Source organism: Dromiciops gliroides, chromosome 1, assembly GCF_019393635.1.
Source record: "Dromiciops gliroides isolate mDroGli1 chromosome 1, mDroGli1.pri, whole genome shotgun sequence".
Lineage (NCBI taxonomy): Eukaryota > Metazoa > Chordata > Mammalia > Microbiotheria > Microbiotheriidae > Dromiciops > Dromiciops gliroides.
In genome coordinates, this window is record NC_057861.1 from 741,966,183 (window position 1) to 741,991,260 (window position 25,078).

At 47.2% G+C, this 25,078-nt stretch overlaps 3 protein-coding genes across 25 annotated transcripts in view; all 3 read right to left on the reverse strand.

Annotated features, from left to right (window-relative positions):
- Positions 1–4,707, reverse strand: part of PXK (PX domain containing serine/threonine kinase like) — an 86,633-nt gene extending 81,926 nt beyond the window's left edge. For all 20 annotated transcript variants that reach the window (XM_043977701.1, XM_043977700.1, XM_043977719.1 and 17 more), the window contains exon 1: positions 4,564–4,707. In XM_043977701.1, the coding sequence (XP_043833636.1) occupies positions 4,564–4,665 (102 nt within the window). In that variant the 5' untranslated portion in view covers positions 4,666–4,707. The remainder of the gene's footprint in view (positions 1–4,563) is intronic.
- A 9,828-nt stretch (positions 4,708–14,535) lies between these two features.
- On the reverse strand, positions 14,536–15,437 carry HTD2 (hydroxyacyl-thioester dehydratase type 2). Its single transcript, XM_043974648.1, has one exon. The coding sequence runs from the start codon at positions 15,435–15,437 to the stop codon at positions 14,901–14,903; it is 537 nt and encodes a 178-aa protein (XP_043830583.1). The 3' UTR covers positions 14,536–14,900.
- Positions 15,438–15,485: 48 nt separating this feature from the next.
- Positions 15,486–21,588, reverse strand: RPP14 (ribonuclease P/MRP subunit p14). Of its 4 annotated transcripts, none has more exons than XM_043974668.1 (6): positions 21,536–21,588; positions 19,334–19,445; positions 19,154–19,238; positions 17,808–17,884; positions 16,915–16,993; positions 15,486–15,621 (listed from the first exon to the last, which is right to left on the reverse strand). In XM_043974668.1, exons 2-6 carry the CDS (start codon positions 19,429–19,431, stop codon positions 15,565–15,567), a joined length of 396 nt encoding a protein of 131 aa, XP_043830603.1. In that variant the 5' UTR covers positions 19,432–19,445; positions 21,536–21,588; the 3' UTR covers positions 15,486–15,564. The 4 variants fall into 4 exon arrangements, with proteins under 4 accessions (XP_043830603.1, XP_043830592.1, XP_043830598.1 ...); XM_043974657.1 differs by lacking the exon at positions 21,536–21,588 and adding an exon at positions 20,993–21,157; XM_043974663.1 differs by lacking the exon at positions 21,536–21,588 and adding an exon at positions 20,625–20,982.
- Positions 21,589–25,078: the final 3,490 nt, after the last annotated feature.

The window sequence follows — 25,078 nt, forward strand, 5'->3', positions numbered from 1 at the left end:
GCCCTCCATACAAATGAAGGTTAAACATTGCAGCACAGAACTGTGCTCCAGTGGGGTAAGACAGAACCCCTGGGCACCTTTTTAATGCTCCCATCTCCCAGTCACTCACTGGGATTTGTGGCAGCTCCTCCAGGAGGCCTTGTCTGCCTCCCTTCCTCCCCAAATTACCCAGCATTTATCTGGTCGGTCCTTAGAGGTGTCCTTGGCTCTTCCCTGAGGGCAGGGCTATTCTGTGTCCCCATATACCCAGTGCCTGGTACACAGCAGGCACAAAATAAGTGCTGGCTGACAGCCATGTCTTTTCTTTCCTCCTCTTTGGGGAGTTTCTAGCTGATTTCCCAACCAAAGACCATTCCTTTCCCAAGGCCGGAAACCCACAGTCCATCCTTGCCATTGCCAGAGATTTTTTTTTTTAGCCACTTTAGGATAACTGAGGTCAAACAGTCACAGATAAACTGGAAAACAGACTTGCTCACTGATGGCTGCTCATAGCCCACAGGCACAAAACAGGTCCAGAGACTTAAAATTCCCGGCCTGTGGAGGGGCGCCCATTCATTTGTCACTGGGTCATGGGTGTTCCAAACACTGCCTAAAACTTGCTGAGGCAAACCCAGCTTCTTCCTCCCTGTAACAATAGTCACACCACCCCTTCTCTCCCATTTGCCATCCTTCACCGTCATTTCTCTCCACAGTGTTTTTTCACTAGATCCTGTCGATGGGAACTTACTCATGCCGACGCTATGAATCAAGAGCGTTGGCCTCAGCATCAGCTTTGCCCAGGGAAGCTAGGAGCTGATGCAACCTCTTCCAGCCTCTAATTTTGTAGCTATTCTAAAAGAGACCACTTAAGAGAAACAGCACAGCCCTTCTGGTCAGCAAGACCTTCAGTGAGTCAGACTCTTGTGTTCAGCCCAAGGCTGTCAGAGGATCCACTTCCTAGGCCCAAATAACGCTCTCTGCACTTCTAGTGAGATGTGAGATAAACACATCATTCTATTCATTCCTACACATTTTTCTGAGTATTTTAGAGCTGGGATTTTCAAAGAAAATGTTCTCTCCTTCAGTTAACTACACCGCCTGCCCCCAAGCCTGTCATTATCACCGCCACTATCATGCAGAAAGAAAGAAAAAGATGTATCATGGTCACATCATGATGTCATACCAGGAGGTGGGCAAGGTTTCTGGAGGACCCCGGTGGGCAGTGGAAATAGAGATGAACTGGGAGCCATAGGCATTTCCTATTACTTGTCTTACCTCTGGCAAGGCAATACACATCCCTCCTCCGGGATTTTTTCCTCAGCTTCCCCAGATGTAAAATGGGAGCATTAGACCATGTGACCCCAAAGTTCCTCTTCCAGCTCGTTTCTATGATTCTTCTTGTCATTACAGAGAGCAAATCAAAAAAGACATGACCCCCTCAGGTACGCCAGCAAAGGTTCTGTTCTTAGAGGCACTGCCAACACAACCTACCCAAGACCCAACTCCTCTCAAGCCCACCCCCTCTTTGGGTTGAGAATCCCAATCATGGCATTGATTCCAACTCATCGCTCTCACTCAGCCCACACAGCCAATCAGCGGCCCAGTCTTGCAGGCCCAATCGGCCTTGCTCTGCTTCGCCTGCCCACGCCAGCTCCCATTCCCGTGCATTTGTCTTGGCTGACTCCTGGGCCCAGAACGTGACCCCCGTTCACCTCCACTTCCCCAAATCTAGTGATCCCAGCTCAAGGCTCCCTTCTGCATGAAGCCTTTGCTCAGCACCGACTCCACCCCACCCCCAGTTCCATTTTCACACCATCTTTTCTACACATCCCTAGCTCAGGCCCTCTCACCTGCACTATTATCAAGTCCCATTAGATTTCCCTAATAGTCTCTCCTCCCGCCAGTGGAGAATTCCATAGAATTAACATCAGGTGCTTAATAAATGCCTTAATAAATTTGACTTTTTTAACTTAAATAAGCTCCAATAGCTCCCCTCCCTTTGCCTTCACAAACCTTTCAAAACAGAACCCCAAAGGACGTTCCCAACCCAATAAGACCTCACTTTCCTTCAGACAAGGAATAAAGCCAACTTGGTCTTGCTAGATTCACATGCCATGTTCTGTCTCCCACCTCCATGCCTTTGCATCTGCAGTGTCCTCTATGACAGTAAGGCTTTCTCACCTTCCCTTCAAGACTCAGGTCAAGGGCCACCTTCAGGAAATCTTTCCTGATCATTCATTCATTCAACAAACATTTTTAAGTACCTACTATGTGCCAGGCACTGTCCCCTGGGTGCTCTTAATATTCTTCCCCCACAAGGGGTCAGCTAGGTGGCGCAGTAGATAAAGCATCGGCCCTAGATTCAGGAGGACCTGAGTTCAAATCCAGCCTCAGACACTTGACATTTATTAGCTGTGTGACCCTGGGCAAGTCACTTAACCTTCATTGCCCTGCAAAAAAAACACCAACACAACTTCCCCCACTACATTTTACTTAATCAGCAAGGATTTTTTACAAAATAAAAGTTTACAATATAGATCACTGTAGAGATGTAATATAATATGTAGTACAGGAGACTGCCAGAAACCCAGCTTCGGGTCAGGAAGACTGGGCTCCAGCCCTGCAGTTGTATGACTCTAAGGCAAGTGACCCGTGGGGGGCCCTGGCCACTCTCTCAAATTGGAAGAAGCAGAACAGCCATTGGCCTGCATTAGAAGAAAGTATTGAGAGTTTCCTCACTGTGGGCTCCTTAGATTCATGGAATCACAGGCCTGAACCACAAATATTTAGTACCTCTGACAGAATGAAGGAATGCTTTCCTTTCTGTCTTAGCCCTCCAGTGCCTGCTACTTAACAGGTAAATGTTTAATAAATGCCTCCTGATGACTGGAGTGGCAGGACCTCTATCTATGACAGGGAGAGGCACTTAACCCTCTGGTCTCCGGCTTTATGAGCAAAAAGGAGGGGGTTAGACCCAATGGCCTTGAAGGTAGATTCCTGGTCTGGAGATGTGATCTGCAATCTCTCCATCTCTCTTCCTATCATGGACTGGCTGCTAATTTAATAGCAAGATGCTTGACTCCCAGCCATAAACTTCAATCCTCCCTCCACCCAAGTTCCCCAGGGAACACTTCAGTGTTTAAAAATGCCCCATGATGCCCAAAGAAGAAGCGGGGAGATAAGCCAGCATAGAAAACGGTTCTGTTTGCGGCATAATCATCTTCTCAATTGTAAAAGAAGAACTTGAAGAGGCACAGAAAAGCCCAGATGGCCTGTCAGTTAACTCCCTTCACTTTTAGAAAACACATCACACGAGGAGGAAACTGGGATCAGAAAACTCCATTTAGGCTGGGCCATGCCAGGGAGGAAAGGTCGCCTTTGGAGTCCAGAGAACAAACAGAAGACTATTGTTTCCCTCCCCTCCAAGAAGATGAATTCCGAAAACACTCCAGTGATAAACAAACACGCTGAAGAGACTAGAATGGGACTGGTCCACGAGGGAAAATAGTGGGGTTTAGGGAGTCTCTGTCTCTTTCCGTTTATTCTTTTCAGAAGAACCCCCCCCCCCCAGCTCTTTGAATTCTTTGGTCATTGATGTGTTTACAACTTGTCAATTACAAGGCCTTGTGTCCGTTCTTACAAAGGTAAATGAGGGTGAATCCACGTCAAAACATACAGAGCCAAGGGACAGACACCAGATTGGGCAGAAGTGAAGTCCTACAAGGACCCAGCCCCACTCCAGGCTGTGCCAATGAATTTTAAGTGAAAATAAATGCCCACACAGTCATGGGCGGAGGGATCCCGCTCACCGGAGAGGGAAGCCGGAGCAAAGAGGGAGGAAGGCAGGGCCATCCCGAGCACCCCTGCAGCTTCGGGCATCTCCCCACACACTCCCTGGCTCTGTTCCCATGTGGTTGGGAGCGTAGGACTACCCCCTACTCCTAAAGAGCAACAGGCAAAGTGGGAAACTGAGAGGAGGATCCGAGAGGAGCAAGGAGACCACGCGTGGGTGGAGAAGAGTGAGGTGAAAGCCTGGCGCTCCTTAATGCCTCAGCCTCTCTCCAGCCTAAGGGGTGCCCTCCACCACCATCAGCACCGTCGTCATCATCACACTATCACCTCCGCCACCGCCCCCTGGCCCCCCGCAAGCAGGGAAGGTGCCCTTCCTGGCCGGTCTGGGACCCCCCATGCCCCAGGCCTCAGGCGTGCTTTTTCTCGGGTGGCTCAGGGATCTTCCATCCTTTTTCCTCCCTTCCCCAGGGTCGGGAGCCCCGCCCCCGCCGGCGCTGCCACTTTCCGGTGCTCACTTCGGCCGAGCAAACATGAGACGCCTGGTGTGTACAGCGCGGTTGGCGCGGGCATTACAAGGCTTCCTCTCCGCCGGGGGGGGGCGCCCCGGGCATAGTGGGGCGTCGCGGGGAGGGGGGCGCGGGGGGGGCCCGGGGCGCCCGGGCAGAGGCAGGAGGCAGGGGCTGGGAAGCCCGCTCGGGGCAGGACGAGCGGGGGCCCCCCGGCCGCCCCCGGAGGGCCCGGCGTCGGCCCCGGCGCCGCGCCCGCCGCGGAGGCCCGGCCCGGGCTGCTCACCGTGTGCGAGTGCAGGCTCTGGCTCGCCTCGATGCCCGCGCTCAGCGGCGCCGTGTCGTCCAGCAGCACCTTGCCGGCCGGCGGCTTCTCCATGAACGCCATCGCCGCCTGCCCTCCTCCTCCTCCTCCTCCTCCTCCTCCCCCTCCTCCTCCTCCGCGGGCCGGCGGCCGCCAGAGCCTCCGCCCGCCCCGGCCCGCCCCGAGCCCGGCCCGGCCCAGCTCAGCCCGGCCCGGCCCCGCGCCGCCCGCCAGGCCCTAGCGCCGCCCGCGCGCCCTCGGCAGCCCCCGGCCCCGCCCCCGGCCCGGGGAGGGAGGGGGGAAAGGAGGGAGGCCCCGCCCCCCTACCTGGGGACGGAGGGAGGAAAGGAAGAGGAAGGCCACGCCCCCTACCCGGGGAGGGAAGGAGGAAAGGATTGATGCCCCGCCTCCTGGCCTGGCCCCACCCTCCTCCTTGACTGACACCCCCCCATACACATACATACACACCCCCGCACGTCATTCGCGGCCCGCAGCCCAGGGTCCAGCCCCTTTCCCGCTCCTGCCCGGGGCTCCTCCCCATGGTCCCTCGGAAGCCCTCCTGCCCACCCCCCCCTCCCCGGGAAGGACCTGGGGACACACCCGGGACTGGCCTTAGGGGGTATGGGGTCCCCCCACCCCCTGAAATGGGGGACGCCCCGGCCCCCTAGAAGCTTACGTTCTAATTGAGGGTAGGGAAGGGGCGGGTGGGCGGCACCCGCAGGATTGGGGCGATCCTGCCCTGGGTCCGCAGGAGGCACTCTGGTATTTACCTGTGGGACCCGGGACTCAGTTTCCTCATCTGTAAGATGAGGGGCTGGCCTAGATGGCTTCGGGGGGGCCCTTCCAGCTCTGACGCCCCGAGATCCTATGACCATTTCTGGGGGTCACCTAATGCCCTGCGTCCCGCAAGTGTTTCTGTCTCGGGCACTCGGAGAATCAACGGTGAGTGCCAGTGAGGCACGCACCCCCAGGCAGCCTTGGCACTATCGGACCCCGTGTCTGCCTGAAGGTGGCAAAGATCTGGGGCTCCCCGCTCCACCCGGGTGCAAACAGGCTCTGCTCACGGTGGAGTAGGTGGAGGTCGGCCCGTGCAGCAAATTCCGGCTCAGAAGTCTCTGAGGACGTTCGGTAAAATGAGGCAGTGGGGGAAAACCCACCCAGACCGCCTGCCTGCCTTTGGAACCCAAACGCCTGGATTCGAATCCCATCCTGCTGCCACCCAAAAAATCCTGGGTCGGTGGGTGGATGGGGGCGGCAGGAATTCACCCCTCTGAAACTCCCTTTCCTAGTTGTAAAACGCTGGCAATGGGGCTAGGGGATGTCTCTGAGGTCCCCTGTGGATGTGCTTTCCATCCTAAAGGAGATTTCTCCAGTGAAGGATGATCCAGGAAGTACATTTACTATTCTCTATTCTCTCATCATCACATTTCTAAGAGGAAAACAATCACCCATCGCCCCCCCAACTTAGCTGGGCACAACAGACACATCTCCGCAGGACCTAAGTGTGTGCTCCGCTGGCATAGTTTTTGAGATCCCTGACTGACCTCCACAAGCCAGGGGTGGAGGGGGGAAGGCCACTTAATGCTCAAGGCTGCATTTGCTTCCTTAGTGACCTAGCTGAACATACATACCCTCCAGGAACAGTCTCAGTGACTCGATCAGGCTCACATGAGCCATTCTGAGACTGTGGCTCCTTATTTCAGTTCTTCCACAGCAGGGCTGGGATGAGTAGATAATGGTTAAAGAGAGAGGGGAGGAAGACCAGGAATTAGACCTGGAGACTAGAGATGCAAAGGTTGGGCGAGTGGAGAAAACCCAAACCATACCCATACACCCTAAAGCCGACAAAATTAGGAAAAGGAAACTGAAACTGATTTAAGTAGCATTGGATGGAAGGCTGCCAAGGCTCAACTGTGGCCTTCCCCTCCTGCTGTTCTATTCCAAAGCTCCCAATAGGGGGAACCTCACCTGGCAAAAAACGGACAAATGTCAACCTATCTATTCACCCTTGAAAATCTGAACAATCTGTAGGCCTGTTAGGGCTCCTGGACCCCTAACTCTATCCGGGCCCTCAAGATTGGACTTCGGCCATCCTTTGGTTGGGGTCATAGGTATGAGCCTCCAGTAGGGGCCTCCCCCCATCTACTGACTGGAATCAACTTAACTTTTCTTATTCCTCACTAAACTGTCTCAAACTGCATCGGGAATTGTAGGCCCATCGACCTTCCTCACACAAAGGATGCTGATTCACATTTACACTGCCCTTCGTAAGCTGAGAGTGTTTCTCTCATAACTTCAGAGATAGGCTTTCACTCATTTACAGAGGAGGAAACTGAGGTGTAGAGAAGGTGCCAGGACATGCTTTCTCCCAGTTAGTAAATGAAAAGCCTTTCCCGAAGAGCAAAATCCCTCTTCTCCTTTGCTGACAAATGCGTTTTCTTTCCTTTCCTATTATTTCCAGGATTCCTAATTGTACTAAATGTGGGTTCTTCCTTCACCAGCATAAATGACAACCGTTTTTATCAACCAATCAGCAAGCGTCCATTAAGCACCTACTGCACACTAACTCAGTAGGTGATTTTTCTGAGCCACTAGGCTGGAAATTCAGCACTCTGAATCCCACCTGGTGAGGACAAATTCAGTATGTCTGTCTACCTTGGTAAGTCCAATGGGAGCCAGTGCCCCATTGAGCATGGCCTTCAAGAAGTTGCTGTAACAATTTAAAGGACGTTAAAGGACAGAATCACAGAGAACACCCAATCCCACCAAAGGCTGAACAAGAATCCCTTCTTCCATAATGAGCAAGTAACCGAGCAGCCTTTGCTCAGAGGCCTTTTTCTTCACTTTGCACACTTCTGAGCTTGCTAAGAATACCTGTTAGAACTCATGACACGATCGCTCCAAAAACCATCCAAATAACGCCATAGGACAATTCCTAGAGCAGCAAAATCCACAGAAGAATGTCCTGAAATCATCTTCCAATCAAGGACAGCTTGGAAAGTCAGAAGGAGGGAGCTGCTGTGCTGAGACAGGAGTGGAGCCCAACCCCACAGTCACCCTGACACAGATAGATCCAGTCCCAGGAAGGCCTCGCAAGACAAGCAGACCCCCAGAGCCTCTGAATCAGCTGAAGCACCAGTGTTGTCTGGAACTAAGCTCACAGTCTGGTGAGAGGCTGAGCCCTGGGCAGGGGGGAGACTACAGGGGTCTATGCTGGTGCTGAGGCACAACTTGGGTTTTTCACCCCTGCTGAGAACCAGGAGGTAGGCTTGAGTAGCAGTGGCCCAGGTGGGGGAGGGGCACAGGCTCATCAGAGCTAACAACCACAACACACAAAGCTGGTTGATTAGCAAGTTGGTCTGGGGTCATCTAAGGACCAGGGAACAGGCCAGGCAAGTGAAGAACCTGATCCTCCTTAAATCATACTACTTCTGTAGAACCACCTGTGGGGCTTGTCAACCAGAGCTACCAGCCAATTAGCTTGGAGCTGTGTGTGTGTGTGTGTTTATGGCCCTGTTTCCTGTTGGGGAGGAGGCTTCTTCGAGGAGGAAGGAAGCATTGGGGTCTTTTGGGTTGCTGACCTGGGTTTGGAGAGGTCAGATGATGGGGTCTCTTAGAAATAGTTAGATCTTTACCTCTCTCTATCTTCTCACCTACTTCTGATTCCTCTTTAATAAAGTCATAAAAGTCTAAACTCTTGCTAAAGCTTTTAATCTGGGGTGACCACTCATTAGATTTTAGACATCATAGCTAGAATCTTAGCCCCTTACAGACATCATCTTCCAAAAAATTGTCAGGGAAAATTGCCCTGATATTCTAGAAGCAGAAGGTAAAATAGAAATTGAAAGAATCCACCAATCACCTCCTGAAAGAGATCCCAAAAGGAAAACCCCCAGGAATATTATAGCCAAATTCCAGAGCTCTCAGGTCAAGGAGAAAATATTGCAAACTGCCAAAAAGAAAGAATTCAAGTACTCTGGAGCCCCAGTCAGGATAGCACAAGATCTAGCAGCTTCTACATTAAAGGACCGGAGGGCATGGAATATGATATTCCAGAGGGCAAAGGAATTGGGATTACAACCAAGAATCATGTATCCAGCAAAACTGCGTATTAGCTTTCAGAGGAAAAAATGGGACTTCAATGAAAAAGAGGACTTTCAGGTATTCATAATGAAAAGACATGAACTGAATGGCAAATTTGATTTCCAAATACAAGACCCTAGAGAACCATAAAAAATTGGAGTTGGGGGACATACCTGGGGTCATGCAGTGGGTGACTGTCTTGTATCTGAGGCCAGGTTTTGGCTGGGATCCCCGTGTCCAGGGGGGATGCTTTGTCCATTGTGTCACCTAGCTGCCCCATGATGACATCTTTAGGGTAAAATTGAGCGGTGAGGGGGATGCACTGGGGGAGGGCGAAGGGCAGAGGTGAAATCCTACATGAAAGAAACAGGAAAAGGCTTATGGAGTGGGGGAAGAGATGGGGGAGGAATGGGGCAGTAAATGAATTTTACACTCATCAGAATAGTCTCAAAGGCCTTAATCTCATCAGAGTTGCATCAAGGAGGGAATAACATACACACTCAATTGGGTGGAGTAAACTATCTAACCCTGCAGGAAAATAGGAGGGGAAGGGGATAAAGAGTGAGGGGCAAAAGAAGGGAGGACAGATTGGGGGAGGGGACAGACAGAAGCAAATCCCTTTTGAAGAGGGATAGGATGAAAGAAGATAGATAATAGAATAAATACCATGGGGAAGGGAATAGGATGGAATGGAAACAGTTAACAATAGTAATCATGAAAAAGAGAAAAGGGGGAAAATTGTACAAAAAAATTTTTATAGCAACTCTTTGTGGTGGCTAAGAATTGGGAATCAAGGGAATATCCATCAATTGAGGAATGATTGAGGAAGCTGTAGTATATGATTGTAGTGAAATGGCATTGTGCTATAGGAAATGACAAACAGGATGATCCCAGAAAAACCTGGAAAGACTTTCATGAACTGATGTATAGTGAAGTAAGCAGAACTGGAGGACATTGTGCATAGTGACAGCAGTATTGTTTGATGAGCAATTGTGAATGACTTAACTACTCTCAGCAATACAATGATCCAAGACAATCCCAAGGGACAAATGAAGTATACTATCCACCCCCATAGAAAGAACTGAAAAAAGAGCACTTGTAGATTGTACATATATAACCTATATCAGATTGGTTGCTGTCTTGCGGAGGGGGGAAGAAAGGGAGGGAGGGAGAAAAAATTTGGAACTCTAAATCTTATGAAAATGAATGTTGAAAACTACCCTTATATGAAACTGTAAAAAATAAAATAAATGTTTGTTGCATTGAAAAAAAAAAAGAGTGGGGCACTTATTCTCTGAAGCAAGAAAAGAGAACAATGGAAATTTTAAGCCCTGAGCAAGAGGAAAACCAAGCATGGTGAAAAAAAGCAATTTGGAGGACTCTTATTTCCCTAATGTAAAGTCAATAAATACTGTGATGAAGCAGCAGAGCAACACATAGTTAGTCAACTTTTCAAAGGGTGTTTTAATATAAATACTTTAAAGATATAATTTTGTAGCAATTTTCTTTGGGATTAAATTGGTCTCTGAATCATAGTCTAAAATTATAGAAGAAAAAAAGACTAATAAGCCCACAGAAAATGAAAAATCTACCATTACCTAAAAATTACCAGTGGGTACCTAAATGACTTCTGCTCATTCTAGGACAATAAATAAGTCAGTTAAGCAAAGCAGTGGTGTCTTCGATGAGGCCATTCCCCTGGTCCAAAAACTCAAATTTGCCACCCATAAAAAGGAATGCATGACAGTTCACCAATACGGAAATGTTTCTAATAAGAGCATAAAAATCTGTTAACCAATTTTCCAGCACATTAGGCAGAAATTGCACAAGATGAGTATTCCTTTCCACAGCAGTCAAAAAAAGATCACGGACTGCTGAGTTCAGTATTGCACCTAATATAATTTGGTCTGAGTTGTCATTCTTTTTATGCTGATTCATATATGACCCGGTTCACAGTCACCTCTCAGTCTCCTGAGCATTTTCTAATATGCAGGTGAACCGTGCCGGACACTTCACCTTTCCTTCTTCCTCTGCTACACAGAGCCCATGGAAGAACGTACCCTGAGAAAGCTCTAAGTGGTCAGTCTTTTGATGGGCTTGGCTTCATTCTAGCAAAGGCACAGATGGATGGAGGACATGATTCTGGGTAAAACTGACAACTCACCACTCTCTGCACAAGACTCTGGGCTGGACTCTCTGCTCCAGGGTTTTGTTCCTATAAATTTGATCCAGAGAGCCAAAGAAGCAGAGGCATCTGGGAAGCTACAGGTTGGGAATGTTCTTATGGAGAAGTCAGACCTGCAAATAACAGAAAGTGAAGCCTAGGCACAGCAATAACCAGCGCTTCTAGCTTGGGCCCACACAGCTTTTCATGTTCAGAGTCATTCTGTCAGTTATTCTGCACACTAACTCAGCAGTAACTGAAAGCAAACTTTGGGCTGATTAGTCATGGCTGGCATTAATTAACAAATGACATTCATTTACATTTCCTTCCACGCTCTATTTATTTGGAGCAGGGTTTCAGATGGGCATCCATTTAGTTTCGGAGAGTTGTAAAGAGAGAAGAGCAGTTCTGGTCTCAAACAGTGGTAAAGCTGCGCGTTAGGGCGAAGCATGAGCACTGCATGGGGTCTCACATTTCTGATCCCCTGCACCAATCCTCCTCCTCTGCGGTTTAAGTCCCAGGGGATTGACATAGACTAGGAAACTGACCCAAATTCCAAAAAGAAATTTGGAGGCTATCTTAATTATACCAAAGTTGAATCGTCTTTGCACTGGAAAGGTTCTGGTCGTTGCTTCTGCCTAATCAAATCCCAGGATGGCCAAGGAAGGAGTCAGAGACCTGCCCTTTGGGGCATCTCTGTCCCCTGCTGCCCTCTAGTGACTAGAGCGATTCCCACCTGTCAATCAAAGACGTACTTCCTGCTACCAAGGACTTGGGTTTTCATTCCTTTCTAGCAGTGGTTAATAGACGGCACCTGATCCATCTTCAATCTTAGATATGCAGGCTGTGATGTTTAAAATCTAAATGTGTTGTCTAAAAAAATCTAGCGTGTGGTCCCCTTAAATTAGAAGCTTTAGCACCAGTCTTTGGGCATTAAGCATTTATTAAAGCATATCAGGGATTCTTGTGGAATTCAGAAAGTTAAGAAAAGGCCTATCTAGCCTAGTGTCAGCCGGGTCGGGTTCTCCCTCAAGTCCTCCACCATGTACCTGCTTCAACTACGAAAACTCTCCTCAAACTGAGTGTGGAAGCTTTTTATGGGTCTGGAGCATGGGCGGTCCTTACACACTGCTTCAAGCTGATTGGTTAGCATCACCCAAACCCATTGTTCACTGGACTTGAAGGTGGTCTCCAGTTGAGTTCAAAGTCCTTGGCTTCTGAGAACAATACCTCCTTAAGGGCCAGCCAGGTGTGGTTACAATCTAATTAACTCCAAGTAAGCTAATCAGCAGTCAATCCCTCTCACTTAATTCAATCAGTTTAATCTCCAGGTGAGCCTTTGAGTATCTGCCAAATCCCATTATTTTCTCACAAGGCCCAAGATAATCATGGTACTTAGAACCTTTGGGAAACCAACCCAGCTGAGCCAAGGGATCTACCACTGCTATCACCACAACAACCGGTTTCCAGCCCTTGCCCTGGTCTTCTCTGGCACCTGGAACACACCCCCTCCTCACCTCCACCCTTAAGGAGCCCTTGTTGCCTCTGAAACCCAGTTCTAGATGACACGAAGCCTTCTTTGGTTTCCCGGTGAGCTCGTGCCCGCCCTCCCCATAACCATCTCGGAGCATTGTGTACATAAGATGCATATACTTGCACGTATACCTGCTGTCTCCATTAGAAAGTAAGCTCCTTTTTTGCTAGCACAATGCCTGCCACAGGGTAAGTGCATGATAAATATTTACTGATCATTGATGAGGGGGACTAGTCAGATAGTGCTATACGAGAATCATAGAATATTTTTCTGCAGCATATGAAAGGAGTATAAGTATGGGAACACAAGAAATGATGCAGCACATACATACGGACAACCATTCAAAGAACAAACAAAATCTGGAAAACCCAATGGAACAATTCAGGAAGAGAAAGAGAAGCATTAAGGCCCCTTGTGTTCTTCAAAGTTAACATGCACAATCCCCTTTAATAAACTAACAAAGTTTTTGGTTTTGTGTCCCCTTTTTTTCATTCTTGCTTGTATCTTCTGGTGTTTTTGGTTGCTGGATGGTTTTTCTTGATGGTTACTAAGATGAAATTTAAAAAAAATCATCCAGCCTTCCCTTCTATTACAGACTTTCATTTTGGAGGTAGCAGATACTTATATATACAGAACCATTTGACTCCACCTCACCAATAAGAATGGGGCATCTTTAATTAGAGCTGAGTTTAAGACTTATTGGAGACCCAGAGACCTGGAGTCCCAATGCAGGGAGGGTTGTTTATAACTTAAAACACCCAGGAATTTCATTTCATTACTTTTTGGGGGGAGCGGGGGAGGCAGGTTATATGGTGTTATTAGCAATGCACTCTGACTGTCATGGAATTAATACCAGTAGTTCTAAAAATAAGCTTTAAAAAGAGAAACAGTTTACTCCAGACTCCTAATTACCAGGGAAACTAGACAAGAATGTGGATGGTTTAGTCCCCAGATAGTGCCACCACTATTGGCAAAAGAAATCAAAATTCACGTGCTACTGATGATGGCATCAGTAAGTTCATCTTTGTATATGAAGAACAAGCTGCTTTGATGCTATCTTTGAAATTATTTATTGTGGTTTATGTCAGAATTATGGGCAGAGGAAGAATTTAGGATCAAAGAAGATATAGAGAGCAAAACAAAATGTAAAACAGATCATTTTGATTATATAAAATTTAAAAGTTTTTGCACAAACAGAACTAATGTATCCAAGATTACAAGGGAAGCAGAAAACTGGGAAAGAACTTTTGAAACAAGTATCTCTGATAAAGGCCTCATTTCTCAATAATACAGAGAACTGAGTCAAATTTATAAAAATACAAGTCATTCCCCAATTGATAAATAGTCAAAGGACCTGAACAGGCAGTTTTTAGACAAAGAACTCAAAGCTATCTATAATCATATTTTAAAATCCTCTCAATCACTAGAGAAATGCAAATTAAAACAACTCTGGGGTATCACCTCATACCTATCAGAGTGGCAAATATAACAAAAACGGAAAATATTGGATGTTGGAGGGGATGTGGGAGAGCTGGGATGCTAATCCACTGTTGGTGGAGTTGTGAAAAGATCCAACCATTCTGGAGAACAATTTGGAACTATGCCCAAAGGGCTATAGAACTGCATACAACCCTTTGATCCAGCAATACCACTGCTAGGTTTATATCCCAAAGATATCCCCCAAAAGAGAAAAAGACCTATTTGTACAAAAATATTTCTAGCAGCTTTTTTGGTGGTGGCTAAGAATTCAAAATCAAAGGAATTCCCATCAATTGAGGAGTGGCTAAACAAGCTGTGGTATATAATGGTGATGGAATATTATTGTCCTATAAGAAATGATAAGCAGGATGATTTCAGAAAGGCCTGGAAAGACTTGTATGAACTGATGCATAGTGAAGTGAGCAGAATCAAGAGAACATTATGCACAGACGGCAATATTGTTTGATGAAGAACTGCGAATGACAACTATTCTCAGCAATACAATGATCCAAGACAATTCCAAAGGACTATTGATGAAACATACTATCCACCTCCAAAGAAAGAACTGATCTTGACTGAACAGACTGAAGCAGGCTATTTTTCACTTTCTTTCATTTTTTTCTTTTATTCAAGTTTTCTGGAACAAAATGACTAATATGGTAATATTTAACATAATTATACATGTATAACCCATATCCGATTGCTTACTACCTCAGGGAGGGGGGAGAAAAGGGAGAAAAATTGGAACTCAAAGCTATAAATAAAAAATATTTGAAATATTTTATATTTTTAAAAGCTGGCTAGAAAGAAGAAACCACTCTAATACCAAATAATCTTTGGATTTGTGTGTAGGGCAGTGGAATGCGTGTGCTAAAAGGAGACACGAAAGAGGTAGAAATGGATATATTTAAATGTTTCTTCCTTTCTCCAAGCATAACATATTTGTATTTATCAACAATTATATGAAATGGCAACTCGAGTATTTTCCATTATTCTCTCCAGTGGCACTTTAATTTTCACACCAATACAATTTCTGACTCTGTGGCTTTAACGTACGGTTCAAGAAGTAGGGACTTCTGGGACCCTAACCCTAACCATCCCTTCCATCACGGTTTTTTTCCTCTCTGTTACACAACATGACACTTCGACAAAAGCGATGCCCATCTTCAGCCTTTTCACCTTCGCGGTCGCCAGCACTGTCTCTCCGGTGTACAAAGGAGCCGGGAAGCTGATCTCCTGCGAGATGAACACGCAGCCTGGACCAGGCATCTTTGTCCCCAGAAGAGCAGAGATGAGTCCGTTGATCAAGACCCCATGAACGATGGTTCTTTCAAACTTCGTCTGTTTTGCAAAGTCTTCGTTTAAATGCAAGGGGTTGATGTCTCCTGTCAATTCTGAAAATGTAACAACGTCCTTCTGGGTAAACGCCTTAGTGAGCTCAGCTTGGTCTCCAACTTTTACATTCAAATGTCGAAGGGGCTTCTGGGTCAAGTCAGAAGTGCGCGTCCTCCTGTTGATAGCCCCTGGCAGGATGGGGAGAACTCTGAGCCCTCCTGTGCTCAGTAACATTCGGGGACTGGACAAGACCGTGAACATCTTTCCAAATTTTATACAGTTACAAACTAGAGTCGCAAGTCCTTCAGTCTACAAACACTGCACACAGCTGACCAAAAAAACCCGTTTCTAGACCATTCACTTTCAATGAATTCCAGTTTAATTTCTACTATTCCAATATAAGTTCTCTACTATTACCAGATAATGCAAGAAGAAATGGAGAAACCTAGAAGAAAAAAAAAATAACAGTCTACCGCTGGAAGAAAATTATGCTGAAACACAAGCAATCAAGCCAGGTGGACAGAGAGTTCTTGTTTCTTATGTGAAATTAACCTGAATCAAGGCCGGGCCAGGCTATGCTGTTACAGTAGCCATGTCAGTGGTGGTAGCAGTAGTACTAGCATAAATAGTGACAGCAGTAACGATAACTAACATTTGTATTGTTTAGATCCTCAGGACAACCCTGGGAGCTAGGCACTGTTAGGCCCATTTTACAGGTGAGGAAACTGAGGCCAACGGGGTGAAGAGACTTGTCCAGGGTCACACAGTTAGTGCCTGAGGCCTGATCTGAACTCATGAAGATGAGTGTTCTTGATTGCAAGCCCAATGCTCTAACCCCTTCACCACCTAGCTGCCCACTGTCCACAAGAAGCCTTTCCCAATCCCTCTTATCTCTAGTGTTTTCCTTCTACTAATGAATTTCCTTTTTATCCTGCTTATAGCTTGTTTGTGTACATATCCTGGCTCTCAGCTGAGTGCCTAGCGCATAGTAGGCACTTAGTAAATGCTTTACTGACTGACTGGGTGCTTCTGACTGTTAGGAAGTGTTGCTTTTGTTTCCCCCCAACATGGAGCTTCTGCTCCTCGACAATTCCCAGCCCATGCTCCAAGCTCGGCCTCTGGGGCCTAGCTGAACATGACTAATCCCTCTTCCCCCAGGCCTCCTCCCAGATCTGGGGGCAGTTTTCAGCCCTCCCCTAAGTCTCTCCTTCTTCAGGCTCAGCTTCCCTCCTGCAGTTCTGTCCCCTTACTGGATGCCTTCAAGCTGGTCTCCAGTCTTCAAAAAACATGGCACCAGCAACAACTTCCAGGTGAGAGCTGACCACAGCCCAGTACAGCCAACCCCCTTGCCTAGGGGGCAGGTTAAATCACGCTTCTGATCACTGGCAGCTTGTCTAGAAAGAACTATAACCTTACCAAAACCCTCAGATCTGTCTGGGGCCCAGCTTGGGCAACAACCAAAGGACTTCAACAGAAATGCCCCTGGGCTTAGATGTGAGATATCATTAAGAAAGCTTTAGATAAACCTGTTTATTTCAGATCAAAAAAGAGGGTTTTGAGTCTAAGCGCTTTCCTTTAAGAGTCACACACACACACACACACACACACACACACACACACACACACACACACACACGCAAGAGCACACACACCCCCAGATCTGACTGAGGGATGTGGACCCTTCAGAAGGGTCTCCTCCCCTCAGGTAGGCCCATACCGTCTCAAAGGCAGACCATACCTGTGTCACTCTGAAGGCACATTTCTTGTTCTGATAGGATCCCAGCAGGGTGAGAGAGCTCCACAGCTTCACGAGGCCGCTGCAGAAGAGTCAGATCATGTGAGAACAGCACAGAGATGTATCTCTGCAATGCTTCCAGCATCCTCAGCTCTTTCTGTCTGTTCTAGCAAGTGTTTCTGCCCCAAACTGAGTGACTTTAAATGCTTAATCTTAAAACGAAAAGAATGTCTCTCTAGATAATATGAAAAAATTAAGCTCAACCAGAGTTTCTAAAACATCCGTGTGTAGATTTAAATATTTCTAAGTTTGCAAAATATTCTTTGTATTAGGAACGATGCCAAATTCAAATGTCATTAGTTCTACTCGGCTCCCAGCAGAGAGAAATGAAGATTCACCGCTGGTGTCTACCACAATGCTCTTGGTGGACCCTCAGATACTGGAGATGACAATGAAGATCACCTGATTTTCAGAACCTGGCCCTTTCCTACCTTTGCAGATCTCTCACACCTGGCTCCCTTCCCTTCTCCCTGATTCAGTGACACCAGATTTCGGGCTGTTCCTCACCCTTGAGCCTCCCTGGCTGTCCTCCCTGCTCCTCATTTCCACCTTCCTTCCAGCCTCAGGGAAAGTTCCCACCCTTTGCAAGATGCCTCCTCTGTGAAGAGCCCTTGCTGTTCATAGAAAGTTTTCATGCTGTCTCCCCCATCAGACTGTAAGCAAGCTGAGGGCAGGGACTGCCTTTTGCCTTTCCTAGTATCCCCAGGGCTTATCACAATGCCTGGAACAGAGCAGGCACTTAATCAATACTCGCTGACTGACTTGCTTGATGCTAAGGGCATTACGAGGGGACCCTACCAGTCACTCTTCCCTTGAAAAGGCCAAGTGGTTAATACCTGCTACAGATCCTCAGGATGGCTGATAAGTTCTTTTCTTCATATGCCAAGACATCAAAGGGTAAGGCAGCACCAACCTACAGACAGAAACGATGCTCTCATTCGACAATTACTTTCAACACTGGGAACATTCTTGTTAAATGGTGAAAGAATCCTAGATTCCAAGTTAACACTTAACTAAAAACTGTATATCAGGAATATCTGCTGGGATGAGAATAATCAGCTTTTACTTTTCCTTGCAGCATTCTACCAAGGAATATGGAGACAAATCAGCAGTACCAAATTATCCTCTCTAGAGGACTTTCAAAACTCCTAACCTAGGGGCAGCTAGGTGGCGCTGCAGTGGATAGAGCCCCGGCCCTGGAGTCAGGAGGACCTGAGTTCAAATCCAGCCTCAGACACTTAACACTTACTAGCTGTGTGACCCTGGGCAAGTCACTTAACTCCAATTGCCTCACTAAAAAAAAAAATCTATCCTAGCCACATTCAATATATTAAAAAACCTTGTATTTATTAAATTATTGGGGGGCTAGCTGTTTTTAGCTAAATTACTGGGAGCCAAACTAGCTTTTTCTAAAATAGTCTGATACTTATAAATTAATGGCTATTGCAACCAGTTTAGGTAGTAAGCATTTATTATTAAAGTATAGTAAATATTAGTAAAGAATTTACCACATGGCATTTCCCCAACTTTTCCACTAGTCACAGCTTACAGGCTTAAACAATTACATACCCATCCTATTGAGCCAAGAGGGACAGAGACAGTTTAAGAGAGTTCCCGGAAGAAAAGAAAAGCAAGCCTCCAACTTACAGGGCCCTTCCTCCTTCCACCAGAGGCAGCCCCTTACACACTGATCAAAGCTAATTGTCGGGCATCATTCAATTCCACGGATCAATGTGACTTGAGGGTGGTCTCTATTAAAATGAGTTCTACCATGATGACATCAGGGTATAGGAGGGCAAAGGCCCATTCAAATAGGTGTGGTTTTTTAATATTATTATTTTTTTGGTGGGACAATGAGGGTTAAGTGACTTGCCCAAGGTCACACAGCTAATAAGTGTCAAGTGTCTGAGGCCGGTTTTGAACTCAGGTCCTCCTGAATCCAGGGCCAGTGCTTTATCCACTGCACCACCTAGCTGCCCCCCAAATAGGTGTGGTTTTAATCCCCTCATTTCACCAGCCTAGACACCAAGAGTCTTACATCTATTGTACCTTTGGGCTGGCTCTGAAAGACACCAGCTAAAGTTCCTGAACTAAACTTTCTGAAGTCATGGTGAAGAGAAAGTGTCCCCCCTCAAATCCCATTATTCATAATTATTTTCTCACAAACTGAAGGCTCACATACCTCTCCAAACAAGTCCCTTAGAGCCAAAATAATCAGTTGTTTGAATTGTGCATCAGTTAATCTAAATCCACGATCTTGAAATTCACTGTAAAGAAAAGCAGGCATTTTAAAAAATCCTATCCTTCACCTTCGTATTTTTAAAGAACAAATGTAAAAGAATACTTAAAAAAGTGAACTTACAGTTGGACTTTCAGATAATGGTATTCAGAGGGATTTTTATATACAATTCTTTCAAATGTGGCAGGTGAAGGCAATTTGTCTTTACTTAAGTGTTTCATAGTATTGATTAAACCTACAGAAAGAGAATCAAGAGCATTAAATTCTACGTTTTGGATCAATATTTCCAAATATTCATTGATTTTGTTTTTTCCTCCAGGGCAATGAGGGTTAAGTGATTTGCCCAGGGTCACACAGCTAGTTAAGTGTCAAGTGTCTGAGGCTGGATTTGAACTCAAGTTCTCCCAAATCCAGGGTTGGTGCTTTATCCACTGCGCCACCTAGCTGCCCTCCCCCCATATTCATTTTTTTTTTTTTTTAGTGAGGCAATTGGGGTTAAGTGACTTGCCCAGGGTCACACAGCTAGTGTTAAGTGTCTGAGGCCAGATTTGAACTCAGGTACTCCTGACTTCAGGGCTGGTACTCTATCCACTGTGCCACCTAGCTGCCCTCCCCCCATATTCATTTTGAATGTTGATTTTAGTGGCCCACCCAGTACTTTTTTATGGGTCAGAGGCATAACCGGTGTGGTCATGGCCACTACCCCTAACCCCAATCCTTCTTTGCATGGACAGTTTGGGAGCCAACTCTGGCAATGAATGTCTCCAAATTTTACAAGGCCGGTTGTGGGACAAGGACAGGATGGAGGAAATCTTCCCAGCCAGGCAGGACCGACCTGTTCCATAAACACAAGCCTGGAGAACCCCGCATCACGGGGCGGACCTATCTTAGCTGCACAAAAACATAAGGCCAGAAGGCAATACTCCCGAATCCGGAAAGCTTGTCAAGTGACAGACAGAATGGAGTTATCCCATACTTAGACGGGAAAGCAACGGGTCCACAAGAAAGACATTGCTTCATGTACTTTTTTTTTTTTTTTTTTAGTGAGGCAATTGGGGTTAAATGACTTGCCCAGGGTCACACAGCTAGTAAATGTTAAGTGTCTGAGGCCGGATTTGAACCCAGGTCCTCCTGACTCCAGGGCCGGTGCTCTATCCACTGCGCCACCTAGCTGCCCCCACTTCATGTACTTTTAGCTTCACTTTTCTAAAGAAAGGCTTAACTTCTTTGACGTTTAAGCTCGAGGGGAATCCTTTTTTTTTTTAATTTTAGGAAGGAAAAATGGAGCCCAGGATCACCAACAAGGCCAGGAGGCCGCTTCCCGAGTTGGGCTTTGGTAGGGGTCGGGGATCCTGCCAGGATCCTCGACTGAGAACTGGAAGGGACCCTATTAGAAGTCAAGAGCCTTACTCACGGCCTCCCTGCGGGTGGAGGGGTCAGCCCTGGGTTCAAATCCTGCCTCCAATCCTCTGGTGCCTTTTCATCCATCCCTTCAACACGCACTAATGAAGCGCCTACTGCGCGGAGCCCAGGGGTCACAAGGCCAACGAGAAGCCGATCCCTGCCCTGGGGGCCGCCAGTCTAGCCTGGGGGATCCCGGGGGCCCCCCGTGGCCTCCTAAGTCCTGAGACGCGGGTTCGCGCTCCGACCCAAGCCGATCAAGGCTCATTCATTCATTCATTCCGCGCATTTATGAAGCGCTGACTGTGTGCCGGGCCCTGGGGACACGAGGCCAAGCAGAGCTGCCCTCGGGGGCTGACAGTCTCAGCCGCTTGGTCTAACCTCGGGCAAGCGCTTCCAACACCTCAAAGCGCTACAGGAACGTGCACGGCCTGGGCGAGCGCTTCCTCGCTCGCACTCTGGGTCCCGAGGAGAAGCGCTAGTGGGACGAGCCACTCCCGGGTTCCACCAAAAGCGGCGCCCGCTCTGTCTTTGGCGCTACTGCGCCTGAGCGCTGGAGGGCGTGCACGAGTGCGGGGAAGGCGCGCCTGCGCGGTAGAGAGCGTGCGCGCGTAAGAGAAAATGCGCCTGCGCTTACAAGCGTGCGCGCCTGAGTAGGAAGACGCGCCTGCGCACTGGAAAGCGTGCGCGCGTGCGGGGAAGGTGCGCCTGCGCACTAGAGGGTGCAGCAAACTCTTCCGGTTCGTTAAGGCGCACAGTGGCCAACCATGCTCAGCACCCGAAGTTCCCACGTTTAGCTCCTCTCCGCAGAGGATGGAGGGTCTCAACCGAAAGATCCGCTACGAGCCTTTCTTATTAATGCCCTCTTTCTGACCGACGCTTCCGCGAGTGAGGCATAACCCAGTGATTTTTCCCGAAACTCACGGTTTACGGTCTTTCGGCCACGCCGCCCTCACACGCTCCTTCCGGAAACTCGCGGCGGAGGCCGGATGTGACGTCACCGCACCCTGACGTCTGCCTCTTTACCTTCCTGCCTGAGTTAAAGGGGACTTGAGCCAGGACTTGAGACTCTGGGAAGGTCCCGGTTTGGGGAGAGGCGGCACCGCCCCCAGGGCGCGCCTCTGTGGGGACCTGGAGAAAGAGGAAAAGCTCCAGAACTCGGCCATCACAGCCCCAGACAAATCACCGACCTTTCCCTCCCGTGCCTCAGTCTAGCCATCTGTTAAATGGGAACCATAATCGGGGCCCTGGTGTGTGTGTGTTGGGGGGGGAGCGGCCTCCGCCCAACATCACCTCCCTGGAAGCCTCAGTTTCCTCATCTGTAAAATGGGCCTAAGGAGACCCAGAGCTGTTGTGAGACTCGGTTGTTACGTGGGCCAATGTATTCCTTAAGGGGCAGAAACCCCTTCCAATAAGCAGATAGCCACCCCTCCACGACGTCCCTAAATTCTTCTTCTCCATCATTTCATTAATACTCCATGACTTTGGGCAGCTAGGTGGCGCAGTGGATAAAGCAACGGCCTTGGATTCAGGAGGACCTGACTTCAAATCCGGCCTCAGACACATGACACTAGCTGTGTGACCCTGGGCAAGTCACTTAACCCTCATTGCCCTGCAAAAAAAAGACAAGAAAAGAAAAAGAATACTCCATGACCTCCACACACCAGGACTCCTTTAGCCATTCCTCTGTCCATGAGCTACAAAGTCCTCTTCCTTTAAGAGGAAGCTCAGGAGCCTTGGATTTAGCTACATCGTATACAGTACTTTTGTATTTGTTCACTTTAGATTTATTCTGTAAATATTTATATATGTACATGCTAGCTCTCTGATAAAACGTACCTTGAAAGTAGGGATTGTTACATTCTTTCTTCTTTCATACCCTGGACCTCAGTTTTCTCATCTTTAAGATAATGGGTTCCTATCCAGTTCAAAGTGTATGATCATAAAAGACCAGAGTGAGGCAGAAGAGCTGGACAGCCTGGTGGCTACTATAGTAGAGGCTGTCAAGTGGTAAGAATCCTGTATTTGGAGACAGGATCTGAATGTAAGCTCTACCATTCACTTGTGCTACTTTGGTCAAGCCACTCCCCCTCTCTGAGATTCCATTTACTTATCTGTAAAATAAAGGGATTAGTGGTCTCTGAGGACTCTTCCAGCTCTAAACCTATGATCCTCTGTTTCTTTTTTTCTTTTTGCAGGGCAATGAGGGTTAAGTGACTTGCCCAGGGTCACACAGCTAGTAAGTGTCAAGTGTCTGAGGCCAGATTTGAACTCAGGTCCTCCTGAATCCAGGGCTGGTGCTTTATCCACCATTCCATCTAGCTGCCCCCATCCTCTGTTTCTTTCTTTTTTCTTTTGGTTAAGTGACTTGCCCAGGGTCACACAGCTATTAAGTGTCAAGTGTCTGAGGCCGGATTTGAACTCAGGTCCTCCTGAATCCAGGACCAGTGTTTTATCCACTGTGCCACCTAACTGCCCTGCCCCCAGTGCCATCCTTCTGGGTGATCATCCACCTGCTCTGTCTAGAGCTTAGACAGCCCTAACTATTTATATGCTATTTCTCATTAGAATGGCACTTCCATGAGTTTGGGGACATTTTTTTTTAAAGGGAAGGATGTTTTGTTTTTGTTGGCTTTTTTTTCTCCCTAGTACTTAGCATAGTACCTAGCACATATTGTTTAATGAATGACTTTTGGGGGGGAGGGGGTGGAACTGACTGACGGGCTTCCAGATCATAAAGATGCCACTGTTGCTGTGGCGATGCTTCATCATTTTCCTTTGTTTGAGGGTTGCTCTAAGATAGGATCCTAGACCTGCGGCACTCTGGTCCTTGGAAAGGGTGTGAGGAGGGAGGAGGTCCTTGACCCTTGACCTTTGATCCTTATTGTGTCTGCTGCTGTTTATGCTCCCTATACCTACTCCTGCTTGATGCTATAGATGACCATACTTTTTCTCATTCAGCCTATTTTGTTTTGTAAAGATTTGAGGTTCAAGTGATTTAACGATAGCTGGATCTTAGAAGAAGGGGTTTCTAGTGGGATAGGGACTGATCCCACAGTAGAACATCTGAGTATACTCAAGGGAGTTACAAAGAAAAAAGAACGGGGGCAGCTAGGTGGAACAACGGATAAAGTACCCGGCCCCCGGATTCAGAAGGACCTGAGTTCAAATCTGGCCTCAGAAACTTGACACATACTAGCTGTGTGACCCTGGGCAAGTCACTTAACCCTCATTCATTCATAAATAAACAAACAAACAAATAAAAATGCTTAAAAAAGAAAAGAAAAAATCTTTGTTCTTCGTTGTTAAACAAAGGTTAACAACCTTTATTGTTAAAATAAAGCCAGCCTATTTCTCACCAAACCAGCTATGCCATGAGTGAGCAGACTAAATTGCTCTGGAACACTGGCAATTTATTGAAATAGCTAGTGAAGTTGGCTGAAAAGTACCTCCTTGAGGACGTAAAAAGTGCCAGAGAAACGAAAATGTGTATAGTGCAGACCTTTGTAGGAAGAAAGATCAGTCTTGAGGTAGAGGGAGCATCTGGACCTCAGAGCTTCTGCTCCTCTCTTCACCTGGAAGACCATAAGGAAGATAATGATTCTCATTTGTTCCAACTCAATGTCCTCCCCACTATGGCATATGATGGCTTTACCTAAATGTGTTTTTTTTCTGGGTTTGGGGAAAATAAGATTATTTAATGGATGTACAAAGAGTGGGAGCACAATCTGGGGCAGCAAGGCTAGAGCTAGAAGTTAAGAGCTGGCCCCTGGCCCGTGGCTGGATAACCTTGATGTGGCACCTATCCTCTCTCTAGCCTAGTTCCTTGATCTGTAAAATGGGGGCAATAAAAAATTTTCAAGGAAAACAAGGACACCATTTCATTAGCTCACAGGGTTATTGTAAGGATTAATTCATAGAAGTGGATTGGGCTGTGCCCATGGGATGTGGTAGGGATATGATTCTATAAACGCATAGAATGGAAGAAAAGGTGAAGTTGCTCCTTTGAGCATTATCTCTAAATTGGCAGCCTCAAAATATAAGCACATACAGAGCCCTGGCAGGGCTTCATGGGTCAAGGGGATGGCCTGACCCAAGCCTTGTGCTTCTGCAGGAAATTCCATGCTTCTGGTAGCCAGGCAGGTGGGGAGAAGGACTGAGTTCTCATCTGTTGCTGCTAATCTTAAGGAGCTCAAGCATGCCATTTCTCCCAAGACAAAGTTGTGAGGACCATCCCTTCCCCTTGGGCACACACCCTTCAAGCTGCCCTATTGTGACATCTTTTCCTTCCTCCCCCCGCCCCTTCCTGGATGTGTGTGTGTGTGTTTTTTTTTAATCTGATTTTACCTGAATAAAAATGTTGAGTTGAGGAGTACAACAAACCTCTCCACCCCCTGCACAGGATTATTTTCCTAATGTGACCCTCATTCATTTGGGAGAAGAAAGAGTAATATCTGCCTTTCTCCT

What these genes read in the sequence shown, in the direction of transcription:
- HTD2 (XM_043974648.1), bottom strand. Translation starts at nt 15,437, where the DNA reads ATGTTCACGGTCTTGTCCAGTCCCCGAATGTTACTGAGCACAGGAGGG.
- RPP14 (XM_043974668.1), bottom strand. Translation starts at nt 19,431, where the DNA reads ATGAAACACTTAAGTAAAGACAAATTGCCTTCACCTGCCACATTTGAA. An exon ending in CATTATCTGAAAGTCCAACT is followed by an intron (nt 19,239 to 19,333) that starts GTAAGTTCACTT and finishes TTTTCTTTACAG; the next exon opens with TGAATTTCAAGATCGTGGAT. An exon ending in ATCCTGAGGATCTGTAGCAG is followed by an intron (nt 16,994 to 17,807) that starts GTATTAACCACT and finishes ACTCTTCTGCAG; the next exon opens with CGGCCTCGTGAAGCTGTGGA.